The sequence below is a fragment of the Grammomys surdaster genome, unplaced genomic scaffold, assembly GCF_004785775.1.
Source record: "Grammomys surdaster isolate TR1022 unplaced genomic scaffold, NIH_TR_1.0 135, whole genome shotgun sequence".
Taxonomy (NCBI): domain Eukaryota; kingdom Metazoa; phylum Chordata; class Mammalia; order Rodentia; family Muridae; genus Grammomys; species Grammomys surdaster.
In genome coordinates, this window is record NW_021604593.1 from 1,232,356 (window position 1) to 1,247,903 (window position 15,548).

Here is a 15,548-nt window from a genome sequence, read left to right on the forward strand (position 1 = left end):
CGGGTTGGCGGCGCAGCGCGCACGCTCGGCGCGGGACTCGCTGTCGTTGAGCAGCGGTTCGGGCTGCGGCTCGGCGTCGGCCTCGGACGACGACGCGGACGACGCGGACGGGGCGCTGGCGGCCGAGAGCACGCCTTTCCTCGGCCTGCGAGCGGCGCACGACGCGCTGCGCTCGGACTCGCCGCCGCTGTGCCCGGCGGCCGACAGCAGGACTTACTACTCCCTGGACAGCCACAGCACGCGCGCCAGCAGCAGACACAGCCGGGGGCCGCCCACGAGGGCCAAGCAGGACTCGGGGCCCCTCTAAGGGCCCCCGCCTCGCCCGCCCCACGTCTCCAAGGAGAGCGGAGACCACCGACTGGAGAGGGAAAAGGAGCGAACAAAGAAATAAAAATATTTTTATTTTCTATAAAAGGAAAAAAGTATAACAAAATGTTTTATTTTCATTTTAGCAAAAAAAAATTGTCTTATAATACTAGCTAACGGCAAAGACGTTTTTATAGGGAAACTATTTATATGTAACATCCTGATTTACAGCTTCGGAAAAAAAAAGAAACAACAAAAAAAAAGAGAGATGGGCCAATTTTTTGACTCTTTAATAGAAACCTATATTGTGGTGCCTTTTGCTGTACGCTAATCTGGGGCTCCTGGAGAGCCGTCTGGGGTGTAGTGTGGGGATGCGCGCTTGTAGGATCCCAAACTGGTGGGGTGGGGGGTGAGAAAGGCAGGGAAAGAAGAGACTGTGAGGTTCTAATGAGAAAGAAAATGAAGATAAGATGGAATTTTATCTTCCCCAGTCCAGATCTGGAGTCCTGAACAGAGGGCAGGGATCCTAGCCTTAGAGCTGAAATTGAGGTTGGGTTATTTCCAGGGGGAGACACAGGCTCCCCACTACAGCAACTAGAATGGGGAAGGGTCCTCCTCAGCCCTCACAGTTGCTAAGAGAAAAAGTACAGAGAAGGCTGTCTCCCCACCAGCCCCCGGCCTAGGGAGGGGGCAGCTCTACCAGGGGCCCAACCTTCTCGGCTCCTCCTCCCCTGCGGCCTCCAGGACATCCTGTGTCCTCTGCAGCACCTAAGTTTACAGGTCGTCTTTTCTACTTTACGCCTGCATGTCCTTTGCATTTCAGACTCTTTAGATTGAATGCATGGTCACGCTGGGACCCAGAAGAGCCACTGCGACAGTGTATTCGATTCCCCTTTTAGCAATAAAGTAACACCATATCCTTCACACAGCCCAGCTCCCAGCCCACCTAAGACTTCCATCTTCCAGTCCTGCCCTCCCCAGCCAGCCCTCACAACTGGATCCAATGCTAATTTGTCAAAAAAAAAAAAAAGGCAATTGTTTAAAAAGCAAACAAAAATCCCAAACAGAGACAAATGGGAACCCTGACGTGTCCGAACACCTGACTGTTGACACTTGAACATTTTTATATTATAAATAAAATCAGAAATAACTCCTGTTTGACTGTGTGTACCTAGCCCCAGGTGAGGAGGGAAGGCAGAAGGAGGGCCTAGGATGAGGCACGTGGGTACTGGAAGAAAGATTGCATAGGGCCAAGGTAGTCCCTGAGCGGAAGTGACCCTCTCTCCAGTCCCTCTGGTCCCAGCTCCCAGGACCCGCTCCAAGTCTTCCTTCCAAATCATTTATAAGGTGTCCCCCTGGGTGCTAAGGAACCCAGCCAAGGGACTGACGCAAAACGTTCTACTTTAAACTCAGCCTCAGAACTCCGGCCCGATCCTGCCCTGCAGCTAGGAAGCTGGACTGGGGCAACAGTTTTCTGCCCAGGTGGGTGAAGAGGGAAGGGTTGTGGGGTTGGCACTGGAGCAGCGGAGGCAAAGATGACCCTTGGGGCTTCAGGCATGTCACAGGCAGAGTCTGGACATGTAAGACAACATAATGGGTACCCTGATTGCCAGAAGGACCAGACAGCTGCAGCTCCCGAGCCCACAGGATATTGCTCCTTCCCCAATTGTATACCCCCATCAGAGCCAGGGCCTGTCTAAACCTGCAGCTCTGATGAAGGTCTGATCTCAGGCATGGAGGAGGCAGATAGAGTCCAGGGTAAAGAGTCTTTCTTGTCAGCTCCCTAGAATGCCAGGAACCAAGATTCTAGCCAGAACCTGAAGCCTTCTCTCCAAAGAGCTGGGGTGAATGTGTACATGTGTGTATGCTTATACACATTCTCGAAAGTTCCAGCGTGGATCTAGACAGACACAGAGGAGTAGGACAGAGAGGCATAGAGCAACAATAGGTTCTGAATCCGAGTGACAGCTGTCCCTCACTAGCTATATGGTTTCTCCATGCACAGTTCACTTAGTGAGAAATGAGGAAGCAATTGTTTACCTCAGCGAGCTGCTGTGGAGGTTACATGCAGACGGACCCGGCATTATTCCTGATTAATATCTAGTCTTGATGGTAGTAGTGACAGAATCCTGTGCCTTGTAATCATGAGTCACAAAGTGGCAAAAACTCAATGAGGTGATTAAGAAAAGTCTAAACTTATAAACTTACTGGGCCCCACCAGAAGACCCATTAGAGCCCTCTGCTGTCTGTTTGCTTTCTTAGGGCTGTAAGCCTTATGTGTGACCTCTGATCTCTATGAGACCCCAGATTAACTGCTATGACCTCTTGGTGAGTCCACTGATCTCATTACAATCTAGGTTAATGTCCTCACTTAAACTGTGAGGGCTCTAAGTTGTTGCCTTCTAGGTTTTGATCCAGAAACCACTGGTAAGACTCAAATGACCCCGGCTAACTTTGAGTGACCCCTCAGTGAACTCACTGACCTGTACATGTCCCCATTTCATTCCCTCATCATCTTCCCTGGGTTCTAAGATAGCCCACCAAGAGTCTAAGGCCAGAACTTAACCTCGTTGTTCACTGTTCCCCTTTTTGCATCAGCCAGTCTTCAATGGACAGGTATGGTTGGGACCGGGGAGCACGCTTGACCAGAGAGCCCTCTTGACCACCCTGACTCTCAGGTTTTCGCCTCAGCGATGTTAATTGAGTATGTGGCCTTTCAGGAAGCGCTGCAGTCACTTCAGACAACTTCCCTTCCACCACCCTGTCCCCTGGAACACTCAGGACATTCTGGCAGCTTCCTAGGTCAAAATTCTCTTCCCTGAACCCAAGTTCTTTCTTTACTTAGTGTTATCACTTTCAGTGTCTTTTCTCAGTCCCTCTCAGAGTCCTCAGTGGCAATGGTGACCACTTCTCCCCTAGTCTCTCTCATAACAGTGAGACCCATAAACACAGAGAGCTGGCCTCTTTAACCACTGTCCCTAGCACACAGCAACAGTGTATGGCACATGGTTGACCCTCACTGAAGAGGATGAAGGCTGTTTGTCTAGAGAGTTTGGTACCAGGAGTTCCTGAGCCCTAGAGCAAACCTCCCAGGACCTTGTCAGGCCCTGGATTTGACCTGTCCTTATGGGCTTGTTAGGGGTCACAGGGAAGAGTAGCATGATGGTCTATTAGAATGCAGGAAAAAAATATTAGAACTTTGATTTAGATTTATTTTCATCTCATCTTTTTTAAATTTCTATTTTTGTGTATGTTTTATAATGTACATAATATTTTAGTACAGTAGTACATGTATATAATTTACAAATAAAGAATTATACAATTAAGGAAGCAAACTAAAAAATGTCTTTACTGATGGGAGGCACAACTAGTGCTTGGGCAGTCATGCGTGTCTGAGGCTAAGGAACTTGCACCTCTGCTGTCCCCGACCCCATGACACAGAGAGTGGGACACTGGCTGGAAAAATCAAAGGACCTTCAGGCAGCTGGACAAAGAACTGAAACCACTTTGCTGCCCCCGAATTGCCTTTCTGATCTCATTCAAACGAGCATTTGCTTCCCCTGAGCAAAACAAAGGGGCCAGATGGTTTGGTTATAAAACGCACTTCAGCTAATCCAATTTAAACAATTTGGATTTCAACCCACTACACCTCTCCACAAACTCCCAGCTCCCTGCATCCAATGGGAGTGGACTTGAAGTGTTAAGCGCTTAGTACAAGGCTTATGTCACCCAAGACTGCAAACTGTTAGCCAAACAATAGGAAAGATCAGCTTGTGGTAGCTGTGTCAAGAGGGCTATCCCCAAGACTCACTTGTTGCTCTAAGTGATGCAGTGTTTAAAGGATGTCAACCCGTGAGAGACATATGTCTCTACTCTCAACTGGGTCCTTTGCTTAGCCTTTCTGATTTGCTAGGAAAAGGAAAAGATTATCACTAATCAAAACCTTCCCCACCCCCCAGAGCTGAGAGCTAACAGCTTCTGTAAGCCTACTCTACTGCCTGGCCTGGGCTTGCCGGAGGATGGCGCCCAGCAAGGTAGAGTGTCCTTCCTTACTGCCAGTAGGTCTGTGCAGAGGCCACCACTGGAGCTCTAAGACCTTGGCAGTATTCACAGGAAGATAGAAAAGCAAACAGAGGTGTGCTACCAAGGCACTCACCCCACAGGACACCCCCTGGGACAAAGGAGGTGATACATACACATGTATCCTGTTCAGTCCAAAAGCATCAACTGGAAAAGTGATTGTGAGTCACAAGTCAGCCGAAAAAGGAAAAGACAAAAACACAGAGGGTCTTCATCCTTCCATCCAGAGTGTCAGAGCAGCCCTTAGAGGGCCCCATTGCAGGCTTCCTCGTTAGCAGGCCAAGCTCCAAGACAGGCCTTCTCCTTCATCTGGTTTCATCCTCTAGTGGGTAGTAGTTCCCAACCCTTCTTTAAATGAGTTCTTTACATATATATTTTTGTGTGTGTATATAAAAAAGAGACTGGAGAGGCCTCAGGGGACGAAAGGAGAAAGGGGGTACACGCATGAGTGGAATCAGCTTGGCACTGAGTGGAGGTTAGGCCCCAGATTATTGCAATGTGAGGCAGGACTGGGCCAGTTGTAAAGGTTGCTGGTGGTCCATAGACCTGCTGCTGGTCAACTGAGAGGAAAGAGGAGAAAGGGTGAGTGGCCAAGCTGAGATTCAGAGTCCAGACCCACCCTCACAAATACAAGATGAGGGAGGAGCTTGATGAGAAGGGAGCCTGGGAAAGCAACAGTGACAGACTTGTTCGGCCCTAGAGCATGTCTGGCCTGCAAAGCAAGGCCCTGTGACTGAAGGGCAGCAGGGCTAGGAGAGGGCCTAGGCCAGAGATGGCCCAGGATGCAAGAAGATCAGCGTCATGAGTCTCCTTGGGCACAGGGCTCTCCATACCCCTCTGGTTGCCGGTTAACTGCCTGGAGCTTGGTCCAAGCAGTCCCTGACTGGAATTGTGCTCACTGACCCCTCTGGGGACATTTGCCTGCTTCTAGGGCCTGCACAGCCACACCAGCTAGGTATCAGATGCAGAGGTATCCTTTGTGGCTTTGCTGCCAGTCACGGGCCCATGGCCCAGGCTGAGGGCGGGGCTTGAGTGTGTTTTCCGGAGAGCTGGGTCATCCCCTTCTAGAGTAGCCAGCCGAGCCTCAATCCGCTCCAGGTCATCTGAGCCCACTTTGATTTTCACGGCCAGGAGGTGGATATAGGTCTCATAACGGCTTTTCTGGGGAAAGGGAAGACAAAAGACAAAAGCAAAGTCAAACAAGATGCAACAAAATGGAGATAGGAGATTTGTCTTAAAAACCTACTAGTAACGAAGCACCAACCTCTGTGGCATGCCCCTACATCAACAGCTCTTGACAACAAAAGGAAATAAGCCACCCCCCAAAATAGGCAAACATACACATCAATCTCACATACCGTTTTCTTGAGACACCATCTCACTATGTAGCCCTGGAATTCACCATGCAAGCCAGACTGACCTTGAACTTGCAGCAATCCTCCTGCCTCAACCTCCTGAGTACTGAGATTAAATCATGCCCAGTTTCTCACTTATAACTTGACAATCCAAATAATATCAATGATTTCTTAGGTACAACACGAGAGACATGGTCAATAAAAGCAAAAATGGACAAATGGGATTACACTAATACTTAAAACTTCTGTGCTTTGAAGGATAAGGAAATTATATATTTAATGAGCAAAGCTTCCATTTGGAGGATAGAGAAACCTGGAGATTGGTACAATAAATGCTGCTGAGCTACACACTGAAAATCGATCAAGATGAAACAATTTATTATGTGTTTCCACAATTTAAATTTTAAAAATTTAGGGCTGAAGGAATGGCTCAGCAGTTAGGAGTGCTTGTTGTTCATTCAGAGGACCCGAGTTCGGTTCTCAGTGTCCATATTAGGCAGCTCACTATAGCCTGTAACTCTAGCTCTAGGGGATCTGACCCTTTACAAGCATTCACAAGCAAGTGTGAAGATGCACACAAGTACACATAAATAAAAATAAATCTTGTCTATTAAAAATGTGAAATCTGAATTAAAAAGTAATGAAAAAACGATCGTTAAGGTTGTGAGATCGATGAAGATTAAAACATTTCCAAATGGATGCATCCATAAACACTTAGAAAGGTTATTTAAAAGTTGCTATTAACATTTAAGAGGGAGACCTAGCAGATTCAGGCCTTGTCCACCCTCAGGGGACTCTTCTCCCTTCCCAGTTCTGCCTATGAGGTTTCATGTTCTCCCCACCCACACCGAGCCAAATAAGAGAGAGAACTCAGACGCCAGAGTTGCAGCCAATCACCTGCTTAGGATCCTGCAGTTTGCTTTTCCTAATTGTGTCACATTGGGCCAGTGCTCTGGCTTCTCTGAGCTTCAGTTTACCTTTCTGTCAAATGGGGATAGTTTTGGAAACCCTTTAACAGCATGTCACGAACATGAATTCAGCCCAGGAAAGGAAGCCAGGCCTCACCCCCAGAAAGTCCCCTGTGGCTTTTGTCATCTCTATTTTACACTGCACAGTCGATGTGAAGGACGCCTGGAGAGACCCAGCCATAGGCAAAATCTATCAACATTTGACAGCCAGACTGTGCGAGACTGACCACAGGACACTGGCTTACACTGGCCTCAGAGAGCCCCATGCTAGGGAAGTCTCAAACTAGAGTCCCTGGAATGTTGCTGTTGATGGCAGAAGTGGAGGGTGAAGCTGGCCTTCTCCTCTAGCCCCAGCTCTGACCTCTGCCATCCAACTCCCAAGACCTACCTCAAACGTGAGATAGTGTTCCTTCAGCCGGTATTCCTCCGCTTCCTTAGACTTGAGGCCTCTCTCCAGTGGGTGACACCTGTGCTCAGCCAGCTCTGCAGTCACCTGCCTCAACTTATTCTCATGAGACCGCAGCTGCTCCTCCTGCAAAGACAAGCCCAGATCTGTGAGGTCTGACATTTGGGATTTCAACAGACATGGGCCTAATCCCATCCACACTGGAAGCTGCTTCACCAAAGAGAAACTGATGCTGACCAAGGTCCTCAAACTCAAAGGTTCAGAGCTAGGCTCTAGACATGAATGCTCCTTCCACTCTTTTTCCTCCTCTTCCTCACAGGGACATGAGCCAGCAGGCTCAGCCAACAAGACACATTCCATTTGCATGTGAGTATACACACTTCGGAACAGACACCTCCACCACAACCCCCTGCATAGAATCCCACATGTGCACTGAAGCATGCTGGGACAAGGGTCAGCCTGGTCCCACTTATCCCAAGCTCCGTACAGCACATGCGTCCTCTCACCATCATACCTAGAAGTAGATGAGACTGACAGGCCAGTGTGTGCGCACACGCACACACACACACACACACCACTCAGCACAGTGAGTAACAGAGTTACAGAGCAGTCTGTACATGTAGATGTGTGGATACCCCTGTGGTGCAGGCATACAGGTGTGCATATGTACATATGTATGCTGATGTGATGTGTACGTGTATATAGTGTATCTGTGTTCATACACACACACACAGACACACCACACCACATACTCACAGAAGCTCCACACAGACACACTATATACACATTCAGAATGCCCTGAAGCTCTGTGGAGAGATGAAGGCCTTAATAGGAAAGGACTAATGACTGAAAGGAAGTTTGAAGCTTGCCAGCCCTCTGTTCTCAGGTTCCGATCCATTGTTTATCCTTTCCTGTCTAAAATACTCTGAAAATCTGTGGTATTAGTAAGATAGGGTTTTCATAGAAATAGAACTAAAGTATTTAAGGATTAAAAAAGAGAGAGAATGCTGTTATGGATAGTTTTATGTCAGATTGACTCAAGATAAAGTCATCTAAGAGTAGGAATCCTCAATTAGGAAAATGCCTCCATAACCTGGTGGTGGCACATGCCTTTAATCCCAGCACTCAGGAGGCAGAAGCAGGTGGATGTCTTCGAGTTCAAGACCATGCTGATCTACAGAATGAGTTCCAGGACAGAGCTAGGGCTACAAAGAGAAACCATGTCTCAAAAAAAAAAAAAAAAAAGAAAAAAGGAGGAGGAGGAAGAAAAGGAGGAGGAAGAAGAAGAGGAAGAAGAAAGAAAGAAAGAAAGAGAGAGAGAGCGAGAGAGAGGGAGGGAAGGAGGGAGGGAGGGAGGGAGGGAGGGAGGGAGGGAGGAAGGAAGGAAGGAAGGAGGCAAGCTCCATAAGATCAGGCTATAGTCAAGCCTTAATAGTGATCAAGCCTACTGTGGGTGGCGCCATTGCTGGGTTCTATAAGAAAACAGGCTGAGCAAGCAATAAAGAGCAAGCAGTAAGCAGCACCCTCCATGGCCTCTGGCTCCTGCCCTGCCTGAGTCCCTGTCCTCACTGCTTTTGATGATGAGCTGGAGTGAAATAGACCCTCTTCTTCCCAGGTTGCTTTTGGTCATGGTGCTTCACTGCAGCAATAAAATATTCCTGACTAAGACAAACACCAACACTGGACTGTTTCTAAGAAGTGAAAAATAGGGACTGGAGAGATGGCTCAGTGGTTAAGAGCACTGACTGCTCTCCGAGAGGGCCTGGGTTCCTCAACCCAGCAACCACATGGTGGCTCACAACTGTCTGTGACTCCTGTTCCCTCATCTGGCCTCTGCAGGTATCAGGTACATTCCTAGTGCACAAACATACATGCAGGCAAAACATTCATACACAAAAAATAAAAACAAAGTCTCAAAAAATGTTTTATAAGAAAAGTGAAGGGCTGGAGAGGCTCAGCAGTCAAGAGCACTGACTGCTATTCCAAGAGGTCCTGAGTTCAATTCCCAGCAACCACATGGTGACTCACAACCATCTGTAATGGGATCTGATGCCCTCTTCTGGTGTGTCTGAAGAGAGTGACAGTGTACTTGTATACATAAAATAAATAAATCTTTTTTAAAAAAAGAAAGAAAAGTGAAAAACAATTGCTTGTGAAGACTGGGGGAAGGGAACCCTTGTACAGTGTGGTGGGATTGTAAATTAATACATTTACTGGAAGCTCATCAAAAAATAAAAATAGAGAGCTGGAGAGATGGCTCAGCAGTTAAGAGCACTAGCTGCTCTCCCAGAGGTCCTGAGTTCAATTCCCAGGACCCACATGGCAGCTCACAGCTGTCTGTAATTCTAGTTCCAGGTGAGGTGACACTCTCATACAGACACTCATGCAGACAAAACTCCAATTGCATTAAAAAATAGCAATAATAAAGATAAATAATTTTTTTAAAAAACTAAAAATAGAGGAGGCCACAGAGAGGGTGCAGTGGATAAAGTGCTTGCTGAACAAGCCTGAATTAGATCCCTGAAAACACATAAAGAAGAGAGATCAGACTCCATAAAGTTGTCCTCTGACATCCGCATATGATAGGCCATGTGTGCCCCACCCACAACACATCACACACACACACACAAAATAATAAATAAATTCTAAAATGAAACTACCATATGCTCCGACTGTGCCAGTCCTAAGAACACACCCAAAGGAATCTGAGCCAGCACACTACAGCCATACCTGCACACCTGTTTCTTGTGACAATGTTCACAATATCTGAGTGATAGAATAGGCCTGAGTGTCTAGCAACAGACAAATGGATACAGAAAATATAGTGTATATACACAGTGAGGTTTTATTCATCCATACAGAATGAAACTGTGTGTGCTGAAGAGATGGCTCAGCAGCGAAGAACACTCACTGCTCTTCCAGAGGCGCCAGGTTCAGTATGGATCCCAGCACCCATACCCGGTAGCTCACAACTGCCTGTTACTCTGGAGAATCCGATGCCCTCTTCTGGCTTCTGTGGGCACCTGCACATATGTGGTGCTTATAAACTTACACAATGAACACACACACACATATACATAAATTTTGAAAACTAAATATGAAACTATGTCATTTACAGAGACATTGATGGAACTAAAGATATCATTTTAAGTAGACTGTAATATATACACACATGTGCACCCACATGCACACACACATATAAGCACAAACACATGCAAAACAAATCAATCTTTCACTGTGTAAAGGGTCAGCCAAGTTTCACCTGTCTCTATGACACATACAGCCTCTCAAATTCATGCCACAGACCCACAGTCACACCCACACAGCTGATCTGCCACTGGCAGGGAAGGGAGCCCATGTCACCCATCACAGAACTGACAGGCTTCTGTGCTGTGCATGTGGGGGTCTTCATTGTCTCACCTGTGAGTGGATCCAGGGTGGTAGAATGAAGGAGAATATCTCTCCTTCCCTGGTGTCCCTCAGCCCAGTACTACATGACCCAGAGAAAGGGCTGAGATGAGGCCAGCAGCCTAGCCCCAGGAGCTTGTACCTGGCAAAGGCGAGTGGTACAGGAGGGCAGCAAGGGTCGACAAAACTTCTTCATGGAGCTGACAGCTGCTGGGAAGGCGGGTGCTGAGAAGATGGCAGCTACTAAGTTGATTCTGAGGATCCAGGACAGCATCTCTTCCTTGCTCCTGGGGACAGAAGAGGACATAAAGGGCTCTACTTCTCATGGTAGGACCTCCAGCCTTCTCCTGACCTGGCACCCAGTACTCACCATGAAGTCTGGCAGAGAAGGCACTAATATCTAGGCAAGGTCAGGAAGGAGAAAGAAGGGTGGGATGGGCAGGTGGGTGAATGAGCCTGGTCAGAACTAGATAGGCAACTCCCATCTGGACTCCCACAAAATAAACCTGCTCCAGGCTGGACTGATGTCCCTAGAGCCCACGAACTCCAGGATCAGCTGCAGTAAGTAAGCCTCTGTCCTGCCCCATCACCTGCCCAGATTCCCGCTGGGCCCCCAGTTCTCACATACTAATCTCCTTCATGGGAAACGTGTCTGACATGTGAAAACTCCCCATCTCTAGTCACAGAGGATGGGGTGCAGCAGAGCAGGCCTTACAGGTCAAAGGTATAAGGAGTCCTTCCCACTTAACCTTTGTCAAGGATGAGTCCCAGTCTATCAGCCTGATCTGCAGGACTTCAGAGTGCACCTGCAGCCCCTGCAGGCTTATTAGACCTTGTCAGGTATTGACTCTGTGGGCCTAAGATGTGGGCAGTAAGGTGGCCTCCCTACCCTGCTTCCAGGTGACAGAGAAGGCCACACTGAAAGCCACCGCTCTGTAAGACCGGAAGCAGCCATTGATCTGTGGCAAGCAGACACACCAAGTCTGTGGCTGATGGACACAGGAATCTCAGGTTTCTATCCTGAGACCAGGAGAGTGGAGCTTGCGGGGCTGATGCTGCAGGCTAGGAGTCTTTGCTCCTACTTACGGTGCCTGGAAGAGAAAGACCCTCCAGTCTGCTGTCTTGAGCTTGAGCACGTTGGACTTCTTACTGTAGTCAGAAGCCCTGGTGGCCAGAGCGTGATGTACACGGATGGCGTTCTTCAGGTCCCCCTCGGACAGGGCCTTATCAGGCCTGTATTCATCCTGAGTGAAATATGCTCTGTCACTCTGGGCTGTAGCTCACTGCCCCACACAGCCCATTGTCATTTCCCTTCCTCCCTCCTCTGAATTGCCTCTACCCTCCCGCAACATAGAATCACTGCATATGCCCTCCCCTCACACCCCAGACTGTCCCATAATGCCACGAGGCATAATCCACTTGGCATTTCAGAGTCCCTTGCCCCAAACCCTCAAAGCTCCTGAGTGAGTCCAGGTAAGACTCTTATCAGAAGAAAGCCCTAGCTCCTCTCTAGGTCCCAGTCCTGGCCAGAAGACCCTGAGCTGAATATCACAGGCAGGGGCTGGATGAGACAGAGTGGGCCCTTTCTACATGAGGGTTCTGAAACCTCCCTCTCACCTTCTGCAGGTACAGGATGGTCCCTTTGAGCACCGCGTAGAATTTCTTCCAGCCACGCCTCCCACGGGGTGCTGAGAGGGGGCACCATTAACTCCTACCCTTCCATTCCCTGCACCTCCACCTGTATGTGTGTCCCCAAAGGAGTGGCCAAGGATGGGTCCCTCCTACACCAGCATCCCTCCCAGGCCCCTTCCCCAGCCTGACACCCACTCCTCTTGCCGTCCATGTCAGCATGAGTCTTCCGGGTCAGCACGCCGTGCTTATAGGTGGTAGCGCTGAGAGCCTGTGGGACATCCAGGAATGGATTGCCACCATCCAAGATCCGAGTCACCTTCTTTGTGCCCGTCCCAAACTTGTCATCCACCAGCTCAGACAGGGATTTTCTCAGCTCATCCTCATCACTAGGAAGGTACCAAGCCTGAGCCACCTCCAGAGAGGCCTTGCCCACCCCCACCCCTTGCCACAGCGTTTCCCACCAGCTACCCTTCTGGCATCAAAGTTGGAGACAAAAGATTACAAAATACAGTTCCAGCCCTCTGACCCCTCCCCTTCATCTTCAGTTCTGAATTTTGCTATCCGATCTTTGATTCAGAGTCTCTAAACTAATCTTCACCTTTAACAGAGAGTTAGAGACTTCCTTGTCTTCAAGTTTCCTTCCCCAGTCTTCCTAAACCTCTCCAGCCCAAGGAGCACTATGCCTTTGTGGATTGAAGCTGTTGCACAAACTGTGCCAACGTGCTGGAAATCATAGAACAACAGGGCAAAGCCCGAAGTCCAGGCCTACCTTCTGAGCCCTGGTAGAAGAGTGCCGGCTCTTCCCAGCATAGTAACCGTCCCCAAGCTATGGGCCTCCCTCCACACATCCTCGCAGGTACAACCTTCCTTAGGGAGCTCAGCCATGGGGCTTGCCCCCAACCCCTCAGAGCGAGCCTCTCCCAATCTCACTAGCCAGTAATATCTCCAACCCTCTTTGCAAATGGGTGTGAACAGCCTTCACAGGTGAAGAAGTTAGGGCATTTGTCCCTCCCATTACCAGAAGCAGTCACCACCCAAACATTTTCGCACTGCTAGTGCTGTTGGGAACCTGTACTTTCTGCCCTACGTCCCAAAAGGGAAAAAGCTGTCATTAATTGGGAACTCGGCAATATCCTCAGTACAGAAAAACTAGTCACCGACATTCCCAGAACTAAAGTCATGGTAGAATCTATTCTACAGCAGTATAAACATTGCACACTTGTAATCAAGTCAGAGAATGAATCCATAGGGTGTTGGCCAGCTGGGTAGGGACTGTCGGGGGCCTGGGCTAGGATAAATCAGCACCTTGGAGAGTGGTCTGCATGCCCAGCCACTCCCTCTCCTGGTAACCAGTCTCATACTCTGATCTACTCACATGGCCCATTCCAGCTTTTCATTCTTGATGGAGTTGTAAAGCGTCTGAATCAGGGAGGAGAAAGGGGAGGAAGAAAGGATTTCAGGTGGAGAGTCAGAGAAACCCCGTGTCTCTCCAGCAACATGGTCATGGTGAGGGTACATCTTTGCAGTTAAACGGGTAAAGTGGGTGCTTCATTCATATTTGCTTGGTGTCGCATGATGCATAAGTGAGTGGATAGGTGGGTGTATTGGATGGATGATTTTTGTTGTTGTTGTTTTTCGAGACAAGGTTTCTCTGTGTAGCCCGGGCTGTCCTGGAACTCACTCTGTAGACCAGGCTGACCTCGAACTCAGAAATCCGCCTGCCTCTGCCTCCTGAGTGCTGGGATTAAAGGCATGCGCCACCACCGCCCGGCTGGATGGATGATCTTTAGTTATGCAGTCACTACTGTCTGTGTAGCCAGGAGGTTGTAAGCTTCCCAAGGTCTATAATGTCTAACTTGCTCACCAATGAGTCTTGTTTGGAGGGCTGGGACATAACTCATTTGGTAGAGTGTGTACCTAGTGTGTGTGAAGCTGGGATTTGATCCCCAGAACCACATAAAGCCAGCATGGTGACACATGCCTGGAATCCCAGCACGTGGGAAGTGGGGGCATGAGGATCAGAAACTCAGGGTTATCTTCAGCTACACAGTGAGCTGAAGGCCATCCTGGGCTACATGAGAGCTTGTGGTGAGGGGTGAGTGGGTAGGCACATGGGTAGGTAAGTGGTTACGTCGATGGGCAGATGGTGTATAGAACCATGAAGAAACATGTAAGTGGATGGAGAAGGAGATAAAAGATGAGAAGTAGATAGTGAGGAATGAATGAATGGGGATTTGATAGTTTTGTTTTGTTTTGTTTTGTTTTGTTTTTAAAGACAGGGTTCCTCTGTGTAGACCTAGCTATTATGGAACCCTCTATAGACCAGGCTGGCCTCAAACTCATAGATCTACCACCTTTGTCTACCAAGTATTGGGATCAAAGGTGTGTGCCACCATGCTCAGCTTGAGCTTAAAGGTATATTTTCATCAGGTCTTTCTTGATGGTGAAGCAGATAATTGTAGCAAAAAAAAAAAAAGAAAGAAAAAAAGAGGAGACACTGTTCTTTTTTAGTTTCTGTAACTGGCACATAATAATCGTATATGTCTTCCTTTAGGTTTACCACTCAACTCCACTCCTAGCACCATGAGGCTATTAAAAGACGATCTAAAAATTAACTCATCATCTATAAATAACCCCAAAATAAACCTGTTCTTTTTTATACAAGGCCAAAGCTTCACCTTGGGAAGCCTCAAAGGAAAGCTAATTTCTTTCATTGCCAGTGATGAAGGAATGAGTAGACTTTTCCCTATGGTTATGGTGGTGGTGGTGATGGTGGGGGAGAGGTGGAGGGCAGGTGGTGGTGGTGGTGATGGTGGGGGAGTGGTGGGGGGGAAGGTGGTGGTGGAGGAGGTTGTGGAGATGGTAGTGGTGGAGGAGGTGGTGGTGAGGGAGGTGTTGATGGTAGAGACAGTCATGGATGGTAGCCATAACAATCGGTGACAGTGATGGTTCTCATTTGGTGATAGTATGGTTACTACTAGAATGGTGGTCATTGAAGTACTAAAAATCAGAGTGCACAGAGCCTCACCATCTATCTTTCTTGGAGAATACACAACAGTCAGGTGAGGAACTAGGCAGTCTCCAACTCTATGGATCTAGAATGTCAAGATTTAGTGGGGCAAGATTTCACTCCACTCCTGCTGGGTAGGACAAGGGGGCATGAGAACCCTTAGCAGATAATACCTTCAGAAGGTCTTTGGCAAAGTCTTGGCCATCGTTCAGCTGGTCCAAGTTGGCAATGAATTGCTGGCAGGACATCTTCTTACCAATGTTCTGTCATGGAGAAATGGTTCTGCCTGAGAGTAGGGAAGAAGGCTGGTGTGGTCCACACACCCTGCCCTGCCCTGCCCTGCCCTGCCCTGCCCTGCCCTGCCCTGCCCTGCCCTGCCCTGC

General features: G+C 48.5%; 2 protein-coding genes across 7 annotated transcripts in view; one reads left to right on the plus strand and one right to left on the minus strand.

Moving 5' to 3' along the window:
- The window catches only part of Nrg2 (neuregulin 2), a 177,186-nt gene extending 176,879 nt beyond the window's left edge, over window positions 1-307 (plus strand). For all 5 annotated transcript variants that reach the window (XM_028762777.1, XM_028762776.1, XM_028762779.1 and 2 more), the window contains one exon: window positions 1-307. This exon is cut by the window's left edge and continues 429 nt beyond it. In XM_028762777.1, the coding sequence (XP_028618610.1) occupies window positions 1-307 (307 nt within the window).
- Window positions 308-3,497: 3,190 nt separating this feature from the next.
- The window catches only part of Psd2 (pleckstrin and Sec7 domain containing 2), a 50,498-nt gene continuing 38,447 nt past the window's right edge, over window positions 3,498-15,548 (minus strand). The window contains exons 8-15 of one of the 2 annotated variants that reach the window (XM_028762744.1): window positions 15,339-15,428; window positions 13,531-13,574; window positions 12,351-12,541; window positions 12,141-12,211; window positions 11,610-11,767; window positions 10,666-10,810; window positions 7,098-7,241; window positions 3,498-5,547 (exon numbers count right to left, since the gene is read on the minus strand). In XM_028762744.1, coding sequence (XP_028618577.1) covers window positions 5,338-5,547; window positions 7,098-7,241; window positions 10,666-10,810; window positions 11,610-11,767; window positions 12,141-12,211; window positions 12,351-12,541; window positions 13,531-13,574; window positions 15,339-15,428 — 1,053 coding nt within the window. In that variant the 3' untranslated portion in view covers window positions 3,498-5,337. The remainder of the gene's footprint in view (window positions 5,548-7,097; window positions 7,242-10,665; window positions 10,811-11,609; window positions 11,768-12,140; window positions 12,212-12,350; window positions 12,542-13,530; window positions 13,575-15,338; window positions 15,429-15,548) is intronic. The other variant, XM_028762745.1, reaches the window with a different exon arrangement.